Source organism: Falco cherrug, chromosome 13, assembly GCF_023634085.1.
Source record: "Falco cherrug isolate bFalChe1 chromosome 13, bFalChe1.pri, whole genome shotgun sequence".
In the NCBI taxonomy this organism is placed as follows: Eukaryota; Metazoa; Chordata; class Aves; order Falconiformes; family Falconidae; genus Falco; species Falco cherrug.
Window position 1 is genome coordinate 25143118 of NC_073709.1, and position 27990 is coordinate 25171107.

The following is a 27990-nucleotide window of genomic DNA, read 5'->3' on the forward strand; positions in this document are numbered from 1 at the left end:
TATAAATTCAGCATCAGGAAGATGTTTGTTTGGTTTTAACAAAAATTAATAGTAGTATAATAGTATTTCTGGATAACACTCCCTGTAGCTGGCTGATGTTTTCTACTGTAAAATTATATTGTGATTTTGGTAGGTAAACTTCCTGATGCATATTGTGACGAGATCACTTGGTTTCATTTTATACATGTGCTGCTTTGGGCCAGGACAAAGATTAAAATAGAAAATGCTGTATTTAAAGATGCCTAATAGCTGAAAAGCCTCTTGGAAGCAGACACTTAAATTCCCCAAACAAGTGTTTGTAGTGGATATTTTTCCTTTTAAAAATGGAAAAAAAAAAAAAATGTCAAATGACATGTTTCTTTGTGTTTAACAACAAACAAAACCAAACCATCAGAGGAGCAAATTACCTTTGCCTGTGCACCATTTGTGCCTGACCTCACATTCTGCTGTGTTCTCATATATTATGAAGTGAAAATTGCTGGTGTAAAGTCAACTATCTTTTGGTCTTGGTAGTTTTAGTCATTGACATGGTAGTAGAAGAGAAGTGAAACTTCTGTTGTAGCTTGCTGAACATTTTACAGGGTGTCTCTCTGTGCTAGGAACTTGGCTTGTACCAAACATACTAAATATTTTAGAATGTGGAAATGTGAATATCTGGAAAATGTACCTTTCAAAGCTGAAAGGATCCTTAATCTTTACTGTTTCTAAAACTCAGAGTTAAATTCCACTATTAAAGACCTAGAACAACAACTGCAAGCTCAGGAAGAAGTGAAGAAATCCCATATGAATAAACATAAAGAGACTGAACTGCAGCTGGACAGAGTGAAGTCAGAGTTAACAGAGAAGGATAAAGTTCTGAACAAAACCAGAGATAAACTGAATCAAATGAGAACACAACTTGATCAAGCTAATGAACAGGTAAGATGTTGCATCACACGTCTTCTAACAGTCCTTACAATTCATTCCCCGTATTAAGTCAGCGTTCAGCTATTTTAGTGAGAACCAAGGTTCTCGCATAAGTTTTTCAGCATTTGCTGAGGATCAAGTTTTGAGAACTGTGTTAGTTTAATATGTATTACCTGTAAAAATAAATACTTGTTAGCAGTCTCCCATTTTCTGGAAGGTTCTTATACCACCTGAAGAAATACCTTTCATCCTTGGGCAAGACTGGAATGTTGAAGAGAGAAAGAAAAAAAAAAAAAAAAGTCTCTGATCCAGTTGCATAGAGCAACAGTGGCATCTGCTGGCAGGTTCTGACCTTAACTAGACTGTCATGCAACTGGCTGAAAATCCATTTCTGTTGCTGATACTACAGGATGTTGTGGGACCATAGTCTTTGGACTGTAAATTACTTGTGTAAAAAAAAAAAAATCTAGGTAAAAATGCTATGCAAGATTGAAAATTTATGTACTTTCTAAATGGGCTTTCACAACGTAATCCTAAAGAGTTTGGATTCATAGTAAAAAACCAAAAGGGTAGTGCAATTTGCTTAGTCAAGAATTGACAGAGTGTATTTAAATACATATATAAATGTGAAACAGTTTAGATTTTTTTTCATAATCGTGCAAAGAGGACACCAGTGTTTAATCAAGAGAACTTCTTACTCGTTACCTGCTGCAGACTGAATTATATTATTTTAATCAAGTTGTATTACCTTCCAAAAGTCCTTTTTCACAGTATTTGACAAATTTGAAATTAGTGCGCAGATATCATAATTCCATCTATCTTTTTACTTTTTTCTACTATGATTTCATCTAAAGGATAGGAAAAAAGACATTTCTGTCTGTATCTTTTCGGGATTTAATAACTGTTATCCATCTTTGTCAGCGAGTTTCTACATACTACTGAAGTATGTTGGAAAACTGCTGCTTCCCACAACTCTGTATCTGTCCTTAAAAAAAACCCAAAAAACAAAAAACAAAAACCCTTTGCATGTTGAGGGTTAATTGTTCTGCTTGTTAAGAGAGACAGTGACATTTTTTGCATTGCTAGCTCTGTGCTAACTGGTTTAGGGGGAAGTCTTGGCTGTGAGAAAGGTAAAATCATATTCTTGACACAGTCCATTGACTACATAAAGGCACTGTCACCAGAGTGAATTTGTGGGAAGACAGCTGACCCAACCTAACCGCTCAGTTGCTCTGAAAAAGTCTTTCTTTTTATTTGATTCTCCAAATGACTTGATTCAACCTCCTAAATGATTAGGGTATTGCATATTTAATTTTGCCTTATGAATTTTCTATGGGTTTAAGAGAGCTGAATTGTTTTACTAAGGAATTAAAGGGTCGTTAAATCCAGCACAAGGGAAGGAGCAAGGTTATATAGCCGGGAACGTGCCTGGGGAGGGATGAGGAGGAGTAGGACTGACTGTCCCAATTTGAATTGAGGTGCAGTCTGTTCTTAAGGTGCAGTGCAGCACCTTCTCCAGAAGGTTCCTTCTCGCCATCTGAAGGTTGTTCCTTTCTGTTCTGTTTCTTCTTTCTCACACTGAAATTGAATCTCTGCCTGCTGCCCAGGCTTTGGATGTAGAACTACACTGAGATTCTGGATTTTGGTTTCCTGCCTCATAGCCTGAACTTAAGTTTGGCACGCCCCTTGTGTACTTCAGTGTCACTGCTATTACTCACAGACCTCGACCACAGGACCTCCTCTGTGTTATCAAGTATTTTCACATCTTGTGAGGTTTGCAACCCTTCTGCAGGCAGGTTTCCATGTGATCTTGCAGGAGCTCACAATCCCTGCAGTCTGTGCCTAATAACCAGACATCCCAATAGTACTACCTGTTTCTTAGTTTCTTGACACTTTTTGTTTTTAATTACATTTTAAATTGTGAAAAACACTCTTCTGTTGTTGAAGTAGGCTAAGATAGTTGTCTCTCTCTTCCTATACAAGTAAATATGCTGAATCACTCTGAAATTCAGTGGAATATCCAGTCATTTGCAGTCCAGATGTGTCGTTATTTAGCAGTTAGTGGTCATTCTTAATTCATAGCAACCTGAGGTACCGAAAAATATAATCTATTTGTCAGATGCAGTGCATTTCTGTAGACTGTCAAAACCATTGATTTTTCTGAAGTTTTATTATTTTGTGTGTGTATATGCATATACATGTATATATATACACACCTAACTATGTATATAAATTCTGTCTATATATATGTATGCTCACTAACATATGCAAGTATGAGTTAGTACTTTGGGTTGCTAAGAATTTATATGGTACCAGCTCGAGTTATGCTGTAGATTATATGACTGCTAGAGCATTTGTAGTAGGTGAAATTAGTCTTCTTATATGAATGCATATACATTTAAATAAAACATCACTTGCATTTTTAACACTTGTGATTGATAACTAAATTACTGTAGGTCCAAGCAATGGAGCAAAAGGTGAAAAGATTGTTGGAAGAACTGAATTGCCAAAGACAAAACGCTGAGAGTGCTCGTCAGTCTTTAGAACAGAAGATAAAGGCAAAGGAGAAGGAATACCAGCAGGTAAGGCGAGAAGAACTTTTGACTTCCTGAGGAGATGAAATCACATGGCTTATTTTCTGTATATGCTTTTCAATTAATTGCAATTACATTTCATAGAAAGCTAAAAGTTGCAAAGTTAACAGAAAATCTGAAACCATATATCCCAATAGAGCAGGGGTCCTCAAACTACGGCCTGCGGGCCGGATAGGCCCCCCAGGGTCCTCAATCTGGCCCCCAGTATTTACAGACCCCCCCCGCCCCCCCCCCCACGGGGGGCTGGGGGGGAAACCAAGCAGCTGCAGATGACTGCCTGCCACTTCGTCCGCGTGCTGGCCCCCTGTTTAAAAAGTTTGAGGACCCCTGCAATAGAGGGAAGAGGCTGCTGGAAATGCAGAATTATGTCAGTATTCACTAGACAATAAAGAACGTGTGTGAGACACCCAACTGAGATACAGATCTTTGAGAAACTAGGCTTTGTTGGTCACAGAATTATGTATATGTGATTTCAGACTTAATAACTGACTCAGTTATTTCTGTGGAACCAGAGTTAATTTTTCATGCATCTCGCACACAAGAAAATAATTTCTTTAGGATTGTATCCCTGTTATTCTAACTCTGGTTCATGCTCAGAACATGGTAAAATGTAGGTTTAGCATTTAGCATAAGTATCTTTTCTTTCCCTTGTGCCAGCTCTTGTGGAGATGAAGTGTAGCAGTATCCCAGGAACTTTTCTGAAGTTATGTTTAGCATTAAATCTGATTTGGATAATGTCTAAGGTTTTTGTATTTTTTTTTTAAGCTTAGTAACTTAATCAGTGTTAGGGAATCCCATACATATGTTTGGAAGAGATATTGCCATTTCAGATGGGCATTTTAAATTTACTTTGGTGATTGGGTAAGGGCATTGCCCTGAAGAAGACTGCTGTTGTGTCAAATGTTTCACCTGAAACGTTACTTCCAAGGTATAACCAGAAAGATAATGTAATTGGCAAAGGAATTCTGCTGAAGTGGCCGATGAACAGCGCTGCTACCATGCTCTTGAGTGAAAAAGTCTGTTAGTCTAGCTGCTAACCCAGGATCTCAAAAAGATACTGAACCTTGTCTGGAAGTGGAAAATGAGAACAACTGATCTTTGTATTTGAATAGTAGTAGCGTGAAAAAAAACCACTGTTGAAAGCTTCAAATATAGCAGTCATTGTATTCATCAAAAGATGGGTTGAAGGCCCATGAACTTTCTGTCATGATTTCTCTTTATGAACTCAGTCCATGCTGACTCTGCTATGCCTGACCATGCCCCTTGGGCACTGGCACTCTCTATTCAGTGGGATCATTTAAGAATATGGTATTTCTGAGATCTTCTTTCAGAGAAGCAGCACGTTATCCTCCACGTGGGTTGTTTGTTGCTACAGCTTGTGTCAATATCTGAGAGCTTGGATTTCAGGCAGTTTAGGTGCCATGCACAGGAACTACTCCTGTGAAGGAGAACTTATTTTTAGTTAGAAAGAAAAAGGCTTTCATCAGACTAATACATAAATCCACATACTGTCATTCTAGGCTATTCAGCAAGGCCATTAACCATGAAGAACTCTTTTCTGTAGCGTTTGTGATCTGTTACTGGCTTTTATGAAGTTTGTTTAATGTTAATTTATTTATAATGTTTGGCTGTCAAGTCCAATTTAAAGGGTCTGTTTTACACAGTCTTGCATCCAAATTTGTGTAATATTGTGGAAATTCCAATCTGTGCTATTTCCTCAGGGAGGGTTTCTTCCCTTTGTGAAACCTAGATAGTGGTGCTGGTCCTACTGAACTGCATCCTGTAAAACCTTGCTGGTGTGTTCCTTATTACATTTCTGTTTCTAGAAGGCAGGTGAGATCCAGGAATGCATTTCATGGACTTTCAGAAAGGCCTGAGAAGCTCCAGGCCTTGTTCTGAGATGGTAACACAGGTTATTTTCAGAGTTGCACTTGCATCAGGGCATAGTTGCCAATGTTCTCTGTCAAATTTTATTTAAATGCTTCCATTCAAGCTTCAACTTAAAAAGGTGAGATTCATATCACTTCACTCCAGACATCTGAAATTTGGGTGTCAGTGTTAGCTTGTTACTTAGGCCTCTAGACTGCAGAGACAGAAGCACCTTCAGAAGGCAGGTTATTCCAGATGCCCTAGATGTGGGTCTTTACTCTGGAGCTGTGTGTTTGCGTGCTGGCAGTGAAAGGAGCCTTCGCTTTTTGGTTAGATATGCATAACTAATTTTTTGATGTCTAAAACTAGAAGAGGCACTATTTTTGTTTGTTTTGAGCATTCATCTAAAGAAAGGAAGGTTTTCTGCAGTTTCTCTCTTATACTGTAACACATAGGGCTTAGAAACGTCTTTTCAGTCAGCTTTAGCAATACTTACTGGAATGCTTTGGGACATAAAAATATTGAAGTCCTTGTTTCATTAATAAGGAGTGCACTAGGGTCCAAAGAGCCTCCTTGCATGAGCTTAGGAAATGCTCCTGACCAGAGGCTTGCAGAATAGCTCTTTGGAGCTAATAGACACTTTACTCCACAATAGTTACTAGAGCTAGCTACTGTGACACCCAGCTGGTGTCACATCTTTCCTTTCTAAATTGGATAGTGCTTCTGTCAACACCTTGGGTGGGAATGCAGTTGCAGACTTATCTATATTGGGTTCTAGGCAGCAAAATGCAAGATTTTATTTTTTCATATATATATATACACACGCACACATATACTAACATTTATCTTTCTGGGCTTTCTGTTTATGACAGTTTCACACTCATCCGTACTTTCCCTGATAAACAAGAGCTGCTTGTTTACTAGATATCTTACTGGTGTAGGAAGTGCTTGGGCCTTTTTTGCTGTTTTTGCTTTGGAGCAGAATGCGAGGGGTGCTGGCATCATTTCACAGATATGACTGCCTAAAATACACTGACTTGTGTGCAGGAGGTTCATGCACCTGAAAGCCAGAGACACATTGCAGAAAATGTCAGCCCTAGTTCCTTCACTGTGAACATTCCGTTCATTTCTGTTCTGCTGGTTTTTTGTGTGTGGTTTGTTTGGTGTTTTTCTTTCTTCTATTTTGTTTGTCTCATGACAGTATAGTATTGTGTTTTTTAGTGAAGCAGCTTGACTTTGTGAAGTAACTACACTTATACTCTAAAACTAGTAAGAGAAGCTCAAGAGCTTTATTGCCTTTTCCCCTTCACAAGTATCTTGTAATATGCTCTCCTAGCAAATTAACTTTTGCATAGTAATTATTGCTGAAAAGTATCTTGGTTTTTTTCCTTCATTGCTTTTTATTACCCTCACACCTCCTGCTGTTTTACATCCTAATAAACCTCTGAAATCTGGGTAGAATCAGAACTATAAGGTCCAAAAGCATAGGAACAGGCCTCGTGAGAAATGATAAGTACAGCTCTTTATTCTAATGGATGCCTACTTGGCATGTTGTAAGGTGCACATGAACTATAATGTTCCTCTGCACATTTCAGGACATTTGTTTAGGGAACACTGTTTGTGCAGTTTCATGACTGCCCTTGTAAGATTATCTTATTGCTCAGTCCTTTTTTTAATTTTCCTAGAAAAAAAATCAGCCCTACAGAATAGTAAGTAAATACTAGTACGGTCAGTAAATAACAGCAGAGATTAATTTGTCCACTTGCAATGTAATTCTTATATGAAACTTATCTTGAAGATGAAGAATTTTAATACCATTACTTTCACTAGTTTTAGATTAATTTTTTTCCCCTCTTTCTGTGATGGGAATGTTGCTGTAATGGAGTTTTTAAGCAGATGACAGAAATTGGGTTAGGGCCATTCTTGCTGCTGCGACATTTGCAGCATGCATCAAAATTGTTTTTAAACTGTTGTTCACTGTGTAAGACAAGTGTCTCTGAGCAGGCAGTATCTGCTAATGAAAATCGGTTATCATTCTAGTAACCAAAAACAGACACTTGCTGCAGTTATCTGTTTATTTCTTTGCTACTGTTTTCTAGGAACTCTCTTGTCAGCAACGTTCCTTACAAACACTGGATCAGCAGTGCAACCAGATAAGAAACAAACTGAATCAGGAACTACAGCAAGCCAAAAGTGACTTCAATGCTCTGCAGGCAGAACTTGACAAAGTAGGCTTTTTTATATTAAAAACTTCTACTAGAGCTGGTATTTATTCGTCTCAGAAGTAGTGCCTTAATTTAATTATACATAAAGCAAAAAGCAATTAATGTGGGGGGATTTTCTTAATGTTTTGTATAGTTTGTATTAGCTGTTCTGTATTTACCCTTTTTCACTGAAATACTATGTATTTGAATGTAAGGCTTTTAGAAATTTGGGCTAGTCCACTTCCCACACGGAAGGAGATGTAAATGCAGAATAGTGCAGCTGAAATAAATCTTTCTGAGACCGGAGCAGCTAAGGCTGATCACAAGAGACACCTTATATAGAAAATGTGCAGAGGTGCAGCTTCATGATAGAGCTAAACTAACTGATCTATGGCTAGTTGCTCTTCGGAACAGCAACGCCATTTCATACACCCAGGCCATGCAGTCGTGGTCCCTCTTTTTTTAGCAGTGCTGCCCCTTATGTGACCTTGCAGAGAGCTGATACAGGAGCTAAAAGAGCAAAGAAAAAATTGTATGTAAATTAGCATATATGTACACGGGCACAAGTGTTTGCTATCAGTTTAAGTCCCTGAACTGGTTCTCCACAGAATCAGATGAGTGTCAGGGCTTGTGTAGTGAGGAACATCAGTATGAAGGAGGACTTCCACAGCTTTGGCAGCAACTAGCTAATAGAACACATCTGTTGTCACAAAATCACAGTTTTAAGGTTAGAGAGCAGCACAAGCCTGAAGAATGGGTGACCAGGAAAGGGGAATATTTAAAAGCCTCAAAAAACTCTGCTGAGCAGCTACAAAGCAGCAGAGCTAACTGGATTTTTAAAAAGGGCCAAAGTTTTTCAAAGTTAAATTGAGAAACCCCATTACCAGGCAGGCTGCACTGAAACAGCATTTCTGATAAAACAGCTTCTTGCAGGCTTGTTTTAGTGTAGAAGCATAGCCATGGGAATATATTCAATGAAAAGTTTTCAGTGGGGATTTCTTTTTTTGTATATGCTTACTGAATAAATTGATTTCATAGAGAGAAAAACAGGTGTCTTTCAGTTCTTTCTCAAAGAAAGCTAATTTATTAGCTAATGACCTAGAATAGACTTCTTCCCCCCTCTTTTTTGACCTGATAATGGCATTTTCTTCTTTTTTAATCTGGAGCAATATGACTAATTTGAAAGAGCTAAAACCTGTTCAGTTTCTATAAAATCTGTGTCAATGGAGCAGTAAGCGCAGTTATGATCCTAACTTTCTGATTCTCATATCTTAGCAAAAAGGCTAATTTGTATCATACAGGTACCATTGTGGTGATGTAACTGTGATTTGGGTGTATTAATCCAATTTCAGACAGTCTAAAAATACATGTATTTTAGAGACATACCATCTTTCTGGCTAGAGACAAAGGAGTGGAAAGGCAATAAGCAGCTATTTTCTAAACCACAGTCAAGAAACCTTAGGTTTATGGTGGGATAAAATAATGTAGTTTTATTTTGTAGTAGAATGTTGGAGTTCAAGAATGGGAGTTTAAAAAAAAAAAGTTATGTATGCCTATGAATACAGCATTGATTTTCAACCTTCTTACAGGTAATGGCAGTGAAACAACGCTTGGAACGTGATACCAGTGATCTCACCCAGAAGCTGCGTGAAGCAGAGCAGGCTGTATTAGTGGCTCGGGCGAAGGAAACTGATTTGACAAGAAGCTTTGAGGTATCAAATGCAGAGGAGTAGTTGACAGAATTGATAGCATAAATTGGCAATGTGTAAACACTAGTACTGTCGAGCACTTGCTCAAATAGTGGATTTTCCCATAAGCAATTGTTGAACACTTATGAATTATCTTAATGCTGTATCTTAGTTGTAACAAAATGAGGTCTTCAGTAATGTCACGTAGGTTAATGCAATTCGTGGAATTGTTTGTGCAGTTAGGGTTCACTGCTGTAATGCTGCTGATAGGGTTCTAGTTCATGCTGGATTTATCTTTTATCAAAGATAGTTTTTTGTTTCAAGAGATTCTTGCTTTTGGTCCTGAAATAAAAATGTATCAATGCTTGTCTGATTTTAAAAGTAAATTCTAGAATCACTGACTACTGCTTTGATGCACAGTGCCAAAATCAATGATTTTGTACAATGCTGTATCCTCTTAAAAAAAATGCATTTTTCTTTGAAGAAACACAGTCCAACATATATACATTGCTGTAAAAACTTCTCCCACATGAAGATAAATTCAGAGAAGTCTTTGGATGCTGCCATACTAGCTCATATTCACACATGCAGAAAACTTTTCACTGTAATATCTCCTTTGTCTTTTCAGTTATTTTTTCATTTTGCTTCGGTGGCAATTTTAGTGGCTACACTTGAAAATTGTTTCCACTGTGCTACTAGAGAGCTCTCAATGCAAATTTTATCCTTTATTTGGAGAAACAGAAGTAAAAAAGGAGCTCAATACCTCCGTAATCCATGTCACTTTTATTTAAACACTTGTTTTGCTTGTTGCCTGTTGTAATGAGAAGACATAAAAATAATGTGGCATTATTTTTATCAAAAATTTTCCAGTCAAAATTCTATGAATAAATTTAAATTGAAATAGTGTTCTTTGTTCAGATCAGCACAAAGGATGGTACAGCTTTTAATATATTGTGAAACTTTAGGTGCATTCATGCTGGTAGATTACAATGTCTGGGAACATTCCCAGCTGTTGGAATGTGACTGTTTATACTGTTAATTGTTAGAACAGCACTTTACGTGGCTTTGGCCCAGCTGACTAGCACTCCTCAATACTATTCCCAGACACAGTTTGGGAGTTCATATGAGCCTGGGACCATTCCCAGCAAGCAGTTTGGTTAGAGCCACCTGTTTTGGAAGACGGAAGACTAGTGGTACAGATATGGGCTGTTCTATGCCACTTGGCCTTGATGCCAGATAGTGGTCCTTGAAACCTATTTAGTAACTAACTGTAACTGGTGCCTTCCAGTGGTAAGCTAATCCAGATAACTTGTTCTTCCAATGTATCCCAGAGGAGGAAAGCCTCCATCAACCTACTGTGCATTTTTAATGTAATCATTCATATTTTTAGACAAAATTAAAATTGTTTTAATCAGATCTTGTGTGCTGGTGCCTCTTCTGGCTTTGAAATTATGGATTAAGGTTAGATTTTATACAGTTTCTTGAGATCCCATTGTCAGAGAACATCTAATATGTAGAAACACTTTTTTTCTGCGAATTCTTGGGTGTGCTTTGTTTTATCTACCAGTGTTGTATGCATTTTACTAGGCTGTAACTGTAGGCAGATTATATTCTTCATATTTGTTTGCCTTGGTCAGACAACTGAACAGCTGGTGACAGTCATATTGTATTAGAACATGACCAATTTATAAAGAAGCTTAATCTGGGGGAGATTGTAATATCTGAAAAAATCAGTAACACTACAGTTCTCTGTCTTAAGATTCGCACATGAGGAGTGTGGTATATGTTAGCAGAACTTGGGGTATGGCCTGTCTTCCTCGCTGTCATTGATAAATATAATGCAAAATACTGCATCAAATTGTTTCAAAGTCTTGGAGGCTTTGTTGACAGTAGATTATTTTTTTTTTAATAGCGAAAGAAAACAAAGAGTGAGATTGGCATTTCTTTTCCTTTATTAAAGAGAAATTGTTGTGGTCTTACACTAATGGTACAGCTACCCAGTGGAGAATATAGTTGTTTTCCACTGGTTAATCCACTGCTGTTTTTAGTCCTTACACATTTGGAACACTAGTCTTATTATAAAGTAAGACATACAGGATACGCTTCGTCTAAGGACTACTGAGCTTTGCAATGGTGATATCTCAATAGCTTAGCAGTTCTGGCATCTTAGCGTATGGTCTACATTTTGATGATGCATGCAAGCCCACAACTATTCTTGGAAGAACTGGTCAGTCAGTCCCTAAACTGCTCATAAGCCTGCCCTATAAGGGTTTCTCCAGAATAAAAAGTACTACCTGTGTATAGGTCCTGAAGTTTGCTTTAGCTTGGTTTTTGTTTTTTCAAGGGACACTTGCTGAGCGGCTAACTTGAGTAATACAGTGTGCAAGTCGAACTGATAGCTAAATGGAAACCAAATGGATTCTTTGGTTTATAGCTTTAACCAGTCATTTACACTTTCCAATCTCAGATACGTAGTCCATTAAATTATGGATTCCTGGGTTTTGCTGAGTGGTACTTAATGGGAACGTTTGCACCATATCAAAATAATTGGACCTTTCAGCCATTTGAATGCCTTCAACTTGTTTGGTTTTTTTCCTGTAGATCACCCTAGATCTTCTCATGAACAGGCTTGTTTAGTTTGTGTATTTTGTCTGCATATGGTACTTTGAATGCAAGAAGTTTGGACACTTGTCCTTTGAAAAATTATTGTTAAGATTACTAGAAAACTTTCTTCATTGAACTTATGTGATCGGATTTTTTTCTTTTTTTAAACAGTGGGTTGGGAAGGCTATGGAGTAGAAGGGAAAGTAACTGTTAGTGACAGTGACAATTTTAATCATGTTCTGAGGGTGATTTATTTATGTTGTTGCAAAAACAAGCCTGCTATGCCAGCAAGCTTTTAATTTTTTTCATCCAGACCTTTCCATTTCTTGAGCTTGGCTTTTGTGAATTGCAGCCCATCTGCTAGTAGTAAATGGATGAATAATTGATGGCCTGTTTCCAATTGGGCCATGCCAGTTCCATGCCATCTGTTGTCCAGCATCACAAGAGTTTGGAAAAAAAGGATTAGTTTCCTTAAAAGAACTTTTATTTTAGCTTCCTGTGTGCAACATAGTTACATAGTTTTGTTTGTGTTTTGGTTTGTGTTTGTGTGTTTGTTTTTTTTAATTCAGTGTATTTGGAAGAAAATACTTCTAATGGCAAAACAACCATCTGAAACAGTAAGCACTTGTAAATGAAATTGACCAGTATTGCCATGATGATGATGATCAGTGTAACAAGAACTTGTCTCTGCATGAGATGATAGGTGAAATCTGATCTATACATTTCTTGTTATTTTTGATGGCATTGCAGGGATTTGTTTCCTTTGTTGCTTTGGGAAAGTAGCCTGACTTCACCAGCTCAGACTTTTGTAGGGTATGTTCTGTCCTGTCTCGATCTGTTTGGGGCAGGTTGTGTGGAGCTGTTTGCTCTATGCAAACAAGGGGCACGCTAACGAGGTTAACTGGCAGCATCTCTCAGATGCTGTCAGCTAGTTAAGAACAGTTCAGATTATGTTCCCAAGCGGTGCTTAGGACCCCGGCCATAGCTGCCCAAAGACTTAATAGAACCTAATGGAATATCTTTCTTTTGATTTAAGTAAAATGAATTATTTCATCTTCTTGGCAATTCATATGAAATATGGTCTTACTTGGTTTTGTTTTAGGAAGTGAAACGGGAGAAAAATCTTCTTGACTGTCAACTTGAAAAAAAATGCAAAGAGTTCCACCAACTTGAGGAAGAACTAAATACGATCAAGCAGTCTTTAAAGCAGAGCCAGAATTTTGCAGAAGAGGTGAAAAGTAAGTTATGTATTTAAATTTGCGGACCTCCTGTTGCATGTTTAGTGATGTAAGTTTCCTGCAATCTTGTAAGTTTCATTGTGAATTAAGTAAAAAGGCTTCCACTGTGCTTTTATCCAACATTGAGTTTGTCCTAAATGGAAATTAATTTTTATCTATGGCCATATACAGTTCCTGAAGATACACAATTTTAAAATTAATCAAACTCTACTGAACTTATCAGCAAACTGAATTTTGTAGCAGTATTTTTAAACTTTTTAAAAAATTATTTAAACCAGAAAACTTCTGGTTTGTATTTTCATGTGTTTCACAAAGTTTAAAAAAAAGAAAAAAAAAAAAGGTAGGAAAATGTTATGTAACCACAGTTGAGTCTTACTTTCAGTGTTTGTTTCTAATTGAGAACACAGTTTTTCAGGAATTGAGTTGAAATAATCCTTGTAGTTCTGCTGGATCTGACTAAAAAAAGAGGATAGATTCCCCCTTGTCTCTCTGCATCCCCCTTGTTTCTGTGCATCCATCAAACTTCATGTAAGATTTCAAAATGAAGCTTTTGAATTTGATTCTGTTCACCTTAAAATGATGACCAAACTTTTCATTGCCTTTCAACTGATGATTCTGTATTTGATCATACAGAAAAGTAGCAGCCTTGACCAGCCGGCTAGTGGAATGTAATGCTTTTCCCCCTGCCTGCCCCATACTTATCCTTCGTGATTCTTAGTCTGTTCCTATCAAGGCAAGGAAACAATTACGACAATTATAGAAAATGACTATATAGACTTAGATAGTCTTTGGCAGAAATGGAGTATGAGTGACCCACGAGAAGGTCTCCTACTGGAATGACACCTGTCCTGTTTAAAAAAAAAAACAACAACCCAACAACCAAACAGAACCCCCCTCAACTTTTATATAAAAATTTGGTGGAAGTGAGACATGGAAGCAACAGGTAGTTACACCTGACAAGTAAGGACCGACCAGCTTGGAGTACAGACTTGTATGAACCTTCAGAGTGGAAAGTTGACAATGTCTATGAGTACCTAGTGTCTGATAGCCTAAGGTGATCTAAAGAATCCTTTATCCAGTGTTATAACTTGAGAGTAATGCTTTGGACATGAAAATAATAGAAATAAACAGTAATATTTAATTTAGAAAATTAGCGGTAGATTTACCAGTATTGACTGGCAAAAATTTGATGGTGCTTTCTTTTATAGATAAGAATACTGCTCAGGAAGCAGAGCTGAACTTACTGGAAGAGAAATTGAAAGAGCAAGAGAGCTGGTTTTTGATGGAGAAGCTGAAAACTGCTTTAGCTGACATGGAAAAGCAACAAGATTCTACCAGAGACCTGCTCAAGGAAAAAGATAATTATATTAAAGAACAAAACTGTAAAATAAGTAAAATGGAGGCAGAATCAGAAGCTTTGCAGAGGCTGCTTGGATTCAAGCAAACAGAATGTGAAGAGTTGCAAAAAGAGGCTGCTGCTTTTTCTCAGTGGAAAAATGAACATGATCATCTTATAAATAAATTTAAGTCTGAAAAGGAAGGTATGCTGGCTCATATTAAGGACCTGGAGAGTTCCCTTCGAAGTCAGCAAATCAGAAATCACGAGCATACTGAGAAACTCAGAATGATGGAAACTGAAAGTGACAGGAAAAGCACAGAGATCAGAGAACTTAAAGACATGCTGGAATGTAAAAGTGCAGAATTAGAAGAACAAAAAAAGGCTTTTGATGAACTTCAGCAGAAAGCGGAACGTTCTGATAAAAAGTACTGTAAAGAGATAGAAAATATGTCCTGTAAAATATTCCAGCTTACCAACCAAGTTGGTGAATTAGAAGAAATGTTACAGGTAGCAGCAAGTGAAGGACTGCAAAGGGAGCAATGTTACCATGACCTGCTTGGTGAACATGAAAAAATCTGTTGTCTTGTAAAAGCAAAAGATACTTCAGAAGTGACAGAAGATGGAGAAGTTAATTTACAAAATGGTCAGGATAAAACTGTTTTAGATAATATGCAACTTGCAGCAAGTAACTCCATTGCTGAGGATCATGGATGCTCAAGAGCTCTTCCAGAAGTAGGGGAAACTAAGGATCTCGCCATTTTACAAGATCAGATCTCTTCTCTTGAGATTTCCTTGTTGGCTCAAAAGCAGCAGAATTCAAATCAGCAGCAGCAGTATGAAGACTTGCTGCAAATGAAGGGTGAAACAGAAGAAAGATTATTTAACATAGAACAGATGCATGAAAACTTTGTGGCAGAAACTAAACAGCATATTAGTAACTTGCAAGCAGATATTTCAGCACGTCAGAAATTAGTTGAAAAAACTTCAGCTATTTGTGAGGAAAAGGACATGCAACTGCAACCTCTGAATGAACGATTAGAAAACCAACAAGCTGAGCTTCAGGATTTAAAGATCAAAAATAAATTGCTTGAGGATTCGGTAAGAGAGCTGAAGCTCATGTCTGGAACATGGGATTCAGAGAAGAAGGACATGTCTTCAATGATTTGCTCATATAGCAAAAAACTTGAGGAACTTACTGAAGAAAATGCAGCCCTTAAGGATTTAAGCAGAGCTTTAGAGCAAGAACAAATAACTTTACTGGAAGCAAATAAAAGTATTTCTGATAGTTTAAAGGAAAGAGAAGAAATCATTTCTGAAATGTCTGAAAGACACAAGGAGGAAAGACAATGTCTTGAATCAAAAACTGAAGAAATCAAAACAGAGCTTGAAGTTTTGCAAGCAAAATATAAATCGGTGGAAGAAGAAAACGCAAATGTGATAAGCATTCTGAGAGAGCAGACAACTGAGGAAAAGAAAGCAAAATTAGAAGAAGAGAAGCAGGTGTTTAGTGAGAACAAAGATATCTTATGTAAACTAATAGCCTCAGAAGAAATAAAAAAAGATTTGGTTCAAGAACTTCAGCAACTGCAGTCAGAATTTTCCAGTATCCAACATGCGCCCTCTATGGAGCTTGACTGTTTAAGACAGGAAATGTTAAATGTCAGGGTGACACAAAATACAATGCAAGAGAAATATGGAATTGTATTTCATGACAAGGAGCAGTTGGGGAAGGAGCTAGAAACAAAAAGTGAAGCTCTAATGTGTGATGTTAGTTGTGAACAGAGAATCCATTCAGAAGAGTTGAGGAAGTCGATGGAAGAAAAAGATGCTGAGCTGAATAAATACAAAGTTAAACTTGAGCTTCTTCAAATGGATTTTGAGGATAGAGAGCTCTCTCTAGAGAGCTACAAGTTAGAAGTGATGCAACTGGAGACTGCTTTGAAAGGTGTGGAAGCAGAACTTGAGAAAAGTGTGAGAGAGAAAGAAAGACTGCAGCAAGAACTGCTGACTGTTAAAGAATTGAAAACTTCAGATTCTCTCCTTACAGCATTAGATGAAGGTGGCCACTCATTGGAGTATAATTATGACAATGTTTCCCCAAATTGTGGCAAAAGAAGAATGGATGAAAGTTATTCCTCAGTCTTGCTGGCATCATCCTTGCAGGTAGTGACAAACAATCTGAGCAAGCTCGAGAAAATGTGTGAGGCGTTGCAGAGTGAGAACATTGCAGTAGCCTCTGGATTTAAAGACTCAAAACCCAATGGCATCACAGGTGTTAATAAAGTGACAGAGAAAGAGAACATAATGAATGCAGATAAAATTTTGCAAGTGGGTAAATGTATTTTTCCTGACGAACTTATGGATGAAAGTGATAACAGCGATTTGAGAATGTATTTTGATAATGAGGAAATGTCCTTCAGACTTAAAGAATGCAGTACTGAACCCAGTTCTGACTATGAAGATTTAAAATTGTCCAGCAAAGAAGTTAAACTACACTTTGCTGAAGTAAGAGAGAAGCTTTCGTCTTTCCAGGATGACTACATGAAGTTATATGAACAGCACTGCAGTATGAGCTCAAAGATATCTGAGCTACGGTCTTGTATTGAAATACTGAAGGCAGAAAATTCTGCGTTGTCAACGAGTCTGAGCAATGCTCATCTAGATTCTCTGAAAGTGCTGCTATCTTCTAGCCAAAATGACACACTGTCCAAATTAGATGAAACTAAGTCCACAATTTCTTCTTCAGATCTTTTTGAAAGCCTCTGTCTTATGAATGTGAGTGAGGTGCTTGATTCTTATAACAGTGGTACGTGCAAACGGACAAAGGAAATGAATCGGCTGAACAATTCTGCAGAAATAATTCCAGAAGGTGCAACAAAAGTTTTGGTTGAAAATTGTCATAATGATCACAAACTGGACTCTGTTAGAGAGCCCAGGAGTGTTACTCCTAGAAAATCTAACAAAGAGAGAACACCTGAAGAACTTCAGCTGCTGTGTCAGACATATGAGAAGGTCATCAAGGTGCTGGAAGACCAATTTCACATTCAAGAGAATATGAAAAATGAGGAAATAGAAGAGCTGAAACGAATTATCCTTTCTGAAAGAAAAGAAATAGATAATCTCAAACAGCAAAATCTATTTGACAAGGAAGAATGGCAGCAGAAATTGAATAATGTGACTGTGGAGATGGAGTGCAAACTGGCAGCAGAAAAAAAACAAACTGAGAATCTGTCTTTGGAGCTGGAAGCAGCAAGACTCCAACTACAAGTCCTTGATTTAAGTTCTCATTCACTGCTCTGCACAGACACTGAAAATGTAAGTAATTGCTGCTATGCAAATCAGTTTTATGTCAACCCTTTCGTTTATGGTAAGCCAAATTTAAATTTTGAAATTAAATATGTTTAAAATTGTGTCCCACAGAAATGGTACTGTTCTTTAGAGAAAGTAGGAAAATAATTTGTACCTTGTTCTGGTTTATGTATCATAGGGATCATGAGAAATAACAAATGATGACAAACCCAACAACTTTAGTCTATTAAAGTTGTGTAATACTTTGCACCACTTTCCTGGTTTTTCCTTCTGTTAGGGTGGATCCTGCTTTGTTAGTGGGTGTGCATGCACTGCGGTATCTGCAAGCTTAGATCTCTGATTTAATGCAGTTGGTTAAAGATGCACATGCTTCCCTTGTCCCTTCACGGGACAAGCAAACTGGGACTGCTTCCACACCTCTTAATTCCTTCCAGTATCATCATCATCAGAACAGAATGAGCTGATAGGTTGAAATGAAAATTAGCTGCTCTGCTGAATTCCTTCAAAATATCTAAGGGAATAAGAAATTTGGGAGTCAGCTCTTTTTTTTTTTTTTTTTTTTTTTTTTTGTCAGTGCTGTAGGTGGCCTGCAACCGGTAATCTAGATTTTACTGCTCCTTATAAGGATTGGCAGAATCAAAACTTGACTCAGAATGGAGGAAACCCAGTTTAATTCTTGCATACAGTGTATTAGACTAACTTCCCTTGAATAAATCTAACAGGTGCATTTTCTACTTCTGACAGTTCCAGTTCTGACCATTAAGTCCTGTGCAAGTGGCCTCTAGTGCCCAGTCAACGGAGACTCAGAAATTAAGGTTTAACACTGCTCTCTGTCAGAGCATGTTGAAGCCTTAGATTTTGGGCAACACTGAGTAACTGGTCCTTGCAGAGAAGAAAATATTACTAGTATGTATTGCTTGCAATACACATAAAGCATTCACACTGATACATAGTCACTGAAGAAAGAAGTACTGTTCCTTACCACGGATAGCTGGAGCTTTTGTAAGATGAAGTGCTCAGTGCAGATCATTCAGGTGCTGCCTCCGGACCCAGTTCTTTTTTGGAGTCCTCAGGTTTTGAAGTTACTCATTTTTATTGTTTTGAATGAGAGCATCAGGTGGTGCCAAATGTAAGCCTGCCTCTGACAGAGAGTGGTGATTTGGAAAAGGGATTGTTTGAAGATTTGAACTTGTGTCCTTTGAAGATTCTCTGATGTCTAATAGAAGATGTGCAGTAAACCTTTCCCCTACTAGTGATACTAATAATTTTTCACTTTGTCATGTAGACACCTATTTTCCCACAATACGGAGGTGATAACTTTGCACTTAATCTTTCAGTAAATGTGGCTGAAATTTCACTTAGTATGTAGAAAACCTTTTGGCCCAAGATGCATGTGTCTATAAATAAATGTAAATCCTTTCCATGAGAAGGCAGATTCTGAAGTAGAGAATGATGCTATCTATTTATTTCACGTAAGAGGAGGAGCTTTACTAGTTTAAGAAAACTTTTTAAACTCACCTTGTTTTTTTCTTATATACTTCTTATTTTCCTTTTTTTTAACGGCTTGATTCTTAACCCTTGCAGAACACTCAACAAGAAAGCAATATTCCTTATCAATTGGAAATGCCTATTGAAAACTCAGCACTAAAAAGCAATAAACCGAAACTAATCCCCATTGAGAAAAAAGCTGTAGGAGATACCTCTGTGTGTGAAAATGTAACTGAGACTGCTGAAGCAAGATTAATGGAAGGTTATACTGAGATTTCTGGAGAACATGAGTGTAAAAATATGTCAGGAAAATTAGCCAGCCCTTCAGACCATGCCACTGCATTGCCATTTTCCAATGGTAGTATGCTTTTGAGTGCAGGGGATTTCTTTGAAAATCAAATAATCACTGAAGCTGTGCAGGAGGCAGCAAAACAACAGACTGCTGAAAATATGAAGCTGATCTATGAGGCAGAAGAAAGCGATAAACATGTGGATTTACTAATGAAAACTGAGCAATTAAACTCAGAGCTGAATTTTCAGAACCCACAATTAACTCTGAAGAGCCCAGATTTTGCAGAACTGGAGGAGGCTACTGTAGCTGTTGAGGAAGAAAACTGTGACATAAAGGAAAAGCTGGAATCTGTCTCTGTCAATAAGCAGCAATTATCTCCTAGAGTAGTCTCATTAGAAAACGAATCAGAGAATGTAATGTCTGAGCTGGAGATACATAAAGTTAGGTTGTCTAATGCAGATGACACACTGAATGATGTAGAACTGACTGAGAGAAATTGTCATAAACAATTTCTTGCAGCTGAAAATGAACAGGGGAGTCCAAAATCTGAGCAAGTTAATACTGAGAACCATGCCTTGTTCATACAGCATGATATTGAGGTGCTTCAGGCAAAATGTCAGCATTTGGAAAGGGAGAGGGAAATCAACCTGAAAACTATTTCTGGCTTTCAAGAGCACCTTGTTTCAATCACAGCTGAGAAAAACCATATTGGCCAAGAACTGAGTATGTTGTCTGAAAATAAAAAAGAACTGGATCAGAAGTATCAGAAGCTACAAGAGAAATTAAAAGAGCTAGAGTCAGCTAAGGTAGATTCTACTGAATTCATTAACAGGTTAGAGGGTGAAGTGAGGACACAAAGAAATCTGCTGGAAACTGCAAAATCTGCTGTAAATCAATTATCAAATGAAAAAGATGATCTTCTGCAGAAGCTGCAAAGTGTGGAAAATGATGCCGTGTCTCTCGCCTTAGAAAAAGGAAAACTCCAAAATGAAGCAGCAGATTTGAAGAAGGAGAAAGAGCTGATTTTAAGAGAGCTGGAAATGATGCAAAGTAAATTAAGTTCATCAGAAATGGAAAATTCAAAGCTTTCCAGATCTTTGGAAGGCTTGTTAACAGAAAAAAGTGAACTTGCTGCTAGACTCAACTCAGCACAGAAAGAAGTAGACCAATTGCGACATGGAATTGAGAAGCTGAAAGTAAAAATTGAATCCGATGAGAAGAAAAAACACCACACTGCTGAAAAGCTGAAAGAGAGTGAACGGAAAGCTGACTTTCTTCAGGATAAAATAGAGAGGCTTGAAAGAGAACTGGAGATGTCAGAGAAAAATCTAGAAGATGTAATTATTCAGTTGGAGACTGCTAAAGCAGAGGCAGAAACATTAAAATTGGAGGTGGAAGAGATGACTGAAAAGCTGAAGTGTTTCAACTTGCAAATTGATGTTCTCATGTCAGAAAAAGAGAGTTTGGCTAAAGATTTAAAAGAAAAGCAAGAAAGAATCCTTGAGCTAGAGTCTTTGAAACTGACTACAGCAAAACTGTTAGAAGAAAAGGAGGAAGAAAAGATGCAAATCAAGGATGAGTTTGAAAATAGTGTGGTGCTGCTGAAATCTAAGCTCAAAGATATAAGTGAGAAATTCGCGTTTTCTTGCAAGGAGGAAGCAGATGCTAGAACAAAAGAGAAGGTCTTGATTAATCAAGTAGCTTGTCTTGAGCAAGATAAAACAATACTGTTACAGGAATGTCAGGAAATAAAAAATGAAAATATCAAATTGGATCAAACAAGGGAAGTACTTCTTCAAGAATTGACAGATTGTAAACAAAAACTCAATGAAAAGGTGCAGGAAAATGGTGCTCTTCAAAAGCAGGTGAAAGAAACAGAGAAGCTGTCTTTACAGCTGGCACGCATGCACCATGAGCATGAATGCTGGCAGCAGGAAAGAAAAAGGCTGCAGAATTTGACTGCTGAGCTGAAGCTGAAGGAGCAACATCTTTCTGATAATGAAACCTTTCCAGATATCCTGAATGTTCTAAAAGCGTCTTATAAGGACCTTGAGAAGGAGTTGGAATCTACACTTTCTGAAAATAGCACTTTATGTAAAAAGGTAATACCATTTCCATCAGGGTACAGTTCCCTTTTTAGGAGTGAGGATAAAATGTCCTCTGCGCTTATCACTTCCTTAATAAATGATATCTTAAAATAACTTTAACCTCAGACTTTTACAGTAAGCATCCTATTTATAAAATCATGTTTTCCATGCAATCCTGAGTTTGTATTGAAGTTAGAGCTGGAAAGCACAACCTTGTTTTGTGTAGGATGAATGGAAAGGTTGCTTGATAGTAGGTGTAGAAGTTTAAGTAATCAAATAGTGCAGGGCAGTTTCCTCTTTCCTGTAGAAGAAAGAGGAAGGACAAATTAGTATTGGGTGAGTGAGTTTTTATATCAAGAATAAGTATGTTGGGAGCTCAGAAGAAAGTGACACAATTGGACACTTGCCATGTAAAAACAGCATCAGCCTGTTGTGACTCTTGCTTGGAGTTAGACTAGATACGGGAATAAAATAACCCATCGTAAAACCAGTTTTTTGCATGTAAGAATAGTCTTTGGAGGTCATGACATATGTATTAAAAATAATTCTGGAAAATTTAATTTCAGGTAAACGAACTGACTGAAAGTTGTACTGAGCTGCAAGTCAAGCTAAGTGATACTGAACGGAAGATTTCCAAATTACAGGAAGAATCTACTACAGAAAGAAACAAGCTTGCTGAAGAAATACAACTTATTCAAGAACATTCAGAAAAGAGCAAAGTTAGTTACTCTATGTGTAGTATTTCAGGGCCAGATGCTCAAATATAGTAAACATGTGGAGGCTGCTCAAGGGAGCTGTACTAGTGTACATTATTGGAGGTTTTTGCTTCCAAATTTCCGAAAATGTCATGTTCTCTTCAGAGATAGAATATTTAGTTAATAATTTTTTCCCCTCTCTTCCTTCTATCAAAACTATGTTTTCTTGGCATAAAGGCCCCTGGTGGGTGTCTAGAAATCTTTCAGTACCAAGAAATTCTCTCTACTGCAGGCATTCAATCATCAGGCTGAGGATGTTAGATAAAAAATGTAGCATTTCTCAAGTTTATTTTAAAACTAAACTACTTTCAGTGTTTCAGTAGTGTTGAAGTTCTTTCTGGACAAAGTCAAGGAAGAAACAGTTTTAAAGTCTTTATTTTTAATATGTTTGTATTTAGTTCTTAGAGGCTGTTTTAACTGTCTAGATGACTGTGGGTCTGATTTGTGAGCAGTATTATGTGTTTAAACCAGCTGAAGTGGTCTTCTGACCTACTCATTTTTTACAAAATTTTATAACCAGGGTCTTGTTTCTGTTGTGGTGTTGAGGATTTTGAGTGGGAAAAGAGATTTCTGCAGCTTTCAGAAATCCTGTATGGAAATACAGGCCAGCTGTTCAAACCGTACAGTTATGAAAGTGGATCAAAATGAAAGTGCTTAGAAAGTTTCGCCATCTTCAAGAGGGTGCGGAAAGCGACCCTTAACCTGTCAAGTCACTCTCAGAGGGAACAATGTTTGGAGGGGTTGAGCTTTGATTTTGGCAGTGCTGGTGGGTATAAGTGTTGGCAAACTTGCACTCAGCATACCCCTCAGATTGTAACGCTTTTTGGTTGGTTTTTTTTAGAAGACCCTCCATTGTCTTCTGTCCTGCCTCTTGTGTTCAGATGTTCCATTTTGTGATTATGGTGTCTTTAGCCACTGTTAAATACTTCTTATTTACCAAGTTCTTGGAAATTCAAAGACGTTTCAGATGTAAAGTCAAATAGTTTAATGGGTCAATTGTTTCTCCATTGAGAAAATTCTAAATACCAAAGAATGTGCTATTACTGTTTACAGATTCAGCTGCATCTAACTATGTCAGAAAAAAATGAACTGACTAAGAGTTTGGAAATGGTCCAGAAAGAACTACAAGAAAAAGAAAGTGAACTGAAAAGAGAAATATCAGAATACAAAGACAGACTACTTCAAGCAGAGAAAGACCACCAGGATGCTCTGACAGAAGCAAACCAAAAGGTAAACTAGAAAATGGGAAAAATGATGCTGGAAGTTTTTGATTAAATTCTACGTATCTTACAAGATTTTGCTGATTTTATTGCAAGAGAAATTGGTTTTGCTAACAATATTTCCAAACTCTCTATATATTTACCTTGGAACTTGGTGAGTGTTACTTTTTTTTCTGCATAGCAAGCAGTGAAAGGTAAATTTGCCTCTGAACTCAGTAAGTGTTGTATCATTTATCTGGGACCATACATTTGAAAAAGGGAAAACAACAGCATGTTTTAGTTCAGTAAATGGTTCATTTGTTAGGAATGAGGAAGAAAGATTAACCACTTCAGGATATAAGGACAAATTTGTTGGAAATGCATTTGTCAGCCATGCTGTATACAAGGGGCCATTGTCTTTTCTGCAGAAATATTTGTCAGTGAATATGTACTTGAGGGCAGTAGGACACAGGCAAACAATTTACTGTAATTATTTCTTAATAACTTACATTCTTGTGACTAAAAAGTAAATTTAAGAGGAAGTTATAGTAAAATATAAGGGCATTCTAATGGCAGACTTCTTAGAGGCATGATTCTGGTATTCAAAATATACACTTGAGACAAATTGCTCTTTCAGTCTTAGACTCCTCAAAACATACCAAGCAAATTTGCTGTATAATTCCTATGGGCTGTGATATGCTCTTAAATGCATCTTTAAAATACAAGTCAATATCCTCTTTAGTATCATAGTAATTAGGCACATTTTTTTTTCTCTAGAATGAAATAGCAATTGAGGTCTGTCAAGAAAAGATGAATTCACTGGAGCACTTTATCAGCTCACAAAAAATGGAAATTGAGCATTTGAAGTCAAATAAAGAAGAACTAAATAATTCCCTTAAAGAGGCTAATCAAACCTTAGGAGAACTCCTAAAAACTAAGGTTAAGTAAAACCTATTTAAGCATTGCCAATTATATGGGACCCAAGGCACTGTGTCGTAAAAATTGGGAATCAGTGCTCCAGAGGTTTGGCTTGACTTTGATACAGTCTTTGTTTCACTAATGAGTGAGTATATAGAGCATGGAGGAAACATTGTTACTGTTGAGATCTACCTTGGAAAAATCCTGCTAGGTATGCCAGGACTGAGATCACCTAGAGTTGGTTTACCTGATACTAAACACAGCTGTCTATTGTCTACACTGAATGTTGCAACTGGGTTACCATGTAGTTAGAATACACTCAAAAGAGACTTTGCAGTGCCCTTGTTTTCTGTTTGTGAATTACTTTGATGATAAAAAATACCATGTTTTGTCTTGAGCATTAGGATTGAATGCGTTGCTTGTGGTTCTTGAGAGTATCAATTTCACTTTATATTGAATTCTCATTACAATTATGACAGAACTGTTCTTAGTGGTGATAGAATACGAGCTCCACATACTGTGAACAACTGATAGCTGGGAACAGTTCTAAATGTGCTTGGTTTGCTTTCTAGTAGCACAAGTGAAGTTTAACTGTCATATAGCTGAATTTCTGTATTAATTTCCCTTGAATTTTTCTCATCTACTTTTTTGGGGGGGGTTTCTTTGTTGGTTTTATTTTGGTTGTTGTTTTTTTGTTTGTTTGTTTAACTTCTGTCTGTTATTGATTACTGGCTCCAACTCTGTACTCTCACTTCAGGAATGAATATCTCTGAGTGCACTCTTGAAGGAACACAGTCAATTCAATTAACTTGCAAGTAAACACTGAATTGCAATATGTTCATCTTGGTCAACAGTTCTTTATTCCAAAGGGCCTCCCACTCTGGTGTTAATTTGTTTAATACCAGTAGTCCAATGATATGGTACTATAGGATATGTGCTAGTGACAGAAAATAGTACCCATGATAGTGTAAATGTAGCGTACAAGGCTTCCAGCTGTGCTCCCTGCATGGTATTTGCACACAGGTTGATGGTACCAGACCAGAAGAGCAGGCAGCCCAGGAGAGTGGAAGTACATAGAAAGGAATGATCTGCTGCTGCTCAAAGTAGCATTTTTGAGCTGGAATTTAGAGTGCAAAGCAGACCTGTGTTATCTTGCCTCTGTGCTAATAAGATGTGTTAGGGTTGAAAAGAAGAATAAAGGAGACTTAGACGACCTAGACTGGGAGAGAGCGCTTTAAAATTTAGTATTGGTTTGAAATCTGTTACCTGAAAAGCAGCACTTTCTTACGCCATGTCAGTGAAGTGCTAACAGGTGGAAAAAAAGGACAACTGCTGTGGAGTTCATACAGCTTTCTCATAGGTAGGATGCCAGGCTTGACATCAGTAATCAGATATACTAACAAATTATGAATGTTCAGAAGACAGTAAATCTTCCTTATTGGTGTTTAAATTCTTGTTTTCTGCTGAGTTAATTGCCTGTATGTACCTATCTAGCAAGAGGACTTTCATGTTTCCTGCAGTAAAGGACCTGCAATAATGAGATTGTACAGAATCAAGTATACATTGCAACCGTTCTCTACAGCTAAAATAGTGTAACAGCTAAGCTTCTATTTGACACTGTAATGTTTAAGTGGAAGAATTATGTTTCTGGTGCAATAACTACATTTCTTATTTTGTAGGCTGATAATACTAACATCATAGTTCAACTGAAGAAAGAAAATGAATTTGCCCACAGTCAAGTGCAGCTGTGGATGAAATCCTCTAAGCAGATGGAACAGGAAAAGGAAATGTTGCAGAAACAACTAGCTGAACGTGATGAACTATTAAAGAAGAAAAATCTAACTATGTCTGAGCATAAGAAGGAAGGTAACTGGATCTAGATTCAATCTTAATGCTTTCTTAGCAGTGTATTTGTTTGTAAAACTATTTTTCCCCAAAATTTCCATTTGCATATGCAGCTCTAAGACAGAACACGGTTCTTAGCTGAGTATAAAAAAGTACAACTGCAAATGTGTCAAATGTTTTCAAAATCTAGTTAATCCTCTTTCTCTTGAAGTATCAGAGGCAACTGGATTATTAATTTATGTCTTAAATATTACAATTTTGTGGTTAAAGTGTCTCAAGGGAGAAGGGGAGTGTTTTTATTAATAACTAAAATTTGTGTACAAGTTCTTTTCTCATTTTCCAGCAAGTCTTCTCCTCTGATTATGCTTCATACTTTATATTTTGGCTCACTCCATGAGATGCACTGTATTGTAAATGATACTTGAAGTAAGTTAGGGATACAAACTTGAGTGTTCGGAAGTTACAAAATGACAGGAAAAATGTTTGCCCGTCCACTGGGCAATGATTTTTTTCAAATTTTGCATGTTTGTTTTAGCAAATATGTTATTATGTCTAACACATTACTGATTTTGTTATAAATACTGCCACTTTTTTAATAGTTGCATGGTTACAGAACATGTATAATTAAAGATGTGTGACCATTGCGTTATAAATTCTTATATATGCATTTTATGTCAGTTATATGAATAATGCTGTTTTGCTTTGCTGAAAGGTGCTGATGCAAATACCATTAGAGAAGAAAGTAAGTTTAAACTGGAAGAATTACAGGAATCTATGGAAGTGAAAACCAGAGAAGCAAATGAGAACTTGGAGAAATACTGCTCTCTAATTGTTAAATATTATAAACTAGAGGAAGAAAATGAGATGCTAAAAACACAAGTCAATTTGCTGAATGCTCAGCTGAAACGGCTGACAAGTGATGCTGTCAGCACTCCTTTGCTGAATTCTGTTAACTCATTAACAGTGAGCAATCAATCTGTGGAAGAGCTGAGGTCAGATGAAGGTATTACTAAGCTTTCAAGTAAAAGGCACAGATATGAAGACAAAAGGAATGATAATGGAGAACCAAGATCCCCTGTGCCAGAGACTTCATCTAAAAAAAAAAGGAAAGATGGTCTCTGTCGAAATCTGCTGGATCAGGAGAACACAGACAACGAGGCAGATGGGCTTCCAGAAGTAGTGAAAAAAGGTATTTATAGCATTTTATGAAGGCAAACATTCCCTAAGCCTAGCAGGTTTGTGGTTTTCTCTTTTGTTTTGCTGCATTAGTTTTACTCTGGGTGAGTAGGTGACTGTCCAAACGTTTTTTGTGACAATGGAAGGTGAAAGTAGTCAATGGAAGATCTGCCAAGTTAGCGTTTGTGGAGCTGTGGCATTAGACCAGCATTGCACATTTATGTTGGTTGAATAACTACCGTTCTGCTAAGAGTTAGATGCTTTTGGCAGCCACGATTTTGTGGTTCATGGTAATGCATGTGTTAGAGGCTAAGCATACGATATGTAATGGCAACAAAGTTTTGCTGACAATAACTAGAGGCAGTCTTCTTAAAAGCATTATTTGACCTATTCACTGAAACTTACAGGAGAATGGATGTGGAATGAATCTAATCTTAAAGGCAACAAGACTGGAGCGCTAGAGTACTGTTTTGTGACGG

General features: G+C 37.3%; 1 protein-coding gene across 2 annotated transcripts in view; it reads left to right on the plus strand.

The window, feature by feature from the left end:
- The window catches only part of CENPF (centromere protein F), a 43862-nt gene that overhangs the window by 11239 nt on the left and 4633 nt on the right, over positions 1 to 27990 (plus strand). Inside the window, exons 7-18 of one of the 2 annotated variants that reach the window (XM_027809196.2) lie at positions 716 to 918; positions 3363 to 3488; positions 7469 to 7597; positions 9163 to 9285; positions 12968 to 13103; positions 14312 to 17757; positions 19336 to 21633; positions 22185 to 22337; positions 23427 to 23603; positions 24350 to 24511; positions 26170 to 26356; positions 27048 to 27524. In XM_027809196.2, coding sequence (XP_027664997.2) covers positions 716 to 918; positions 3363 to 3488; positions 7469 to 7597; positions 9163 to 9285; positions 12968 to 13103; positions 14312 to 17757; positions 19336 to 21633; positions 22185 to 22337; positions 23427 to 23603; positions 24350 to 24511; positions 26170 to 26356; positions 27048 to 27524 — 7617 coding nt within the window. The remainder of the gene's footprint in view (positions 1 to 715; positions 919 to 3362; positions 3489 to 7468; positions 7598 to 9162; positions 9286 to 12967; positions 13104 to 14311; positions 17758 to 19335; positions 21634 to 22184; positions 22338 to 23426; positions 23604 to 24349; positions 24512 to 26169; positions 26357 to 27047; positions 27525 to 27990) is intronic. The other variant, XM_027809198.2, reaches the window with a different exon arrangement.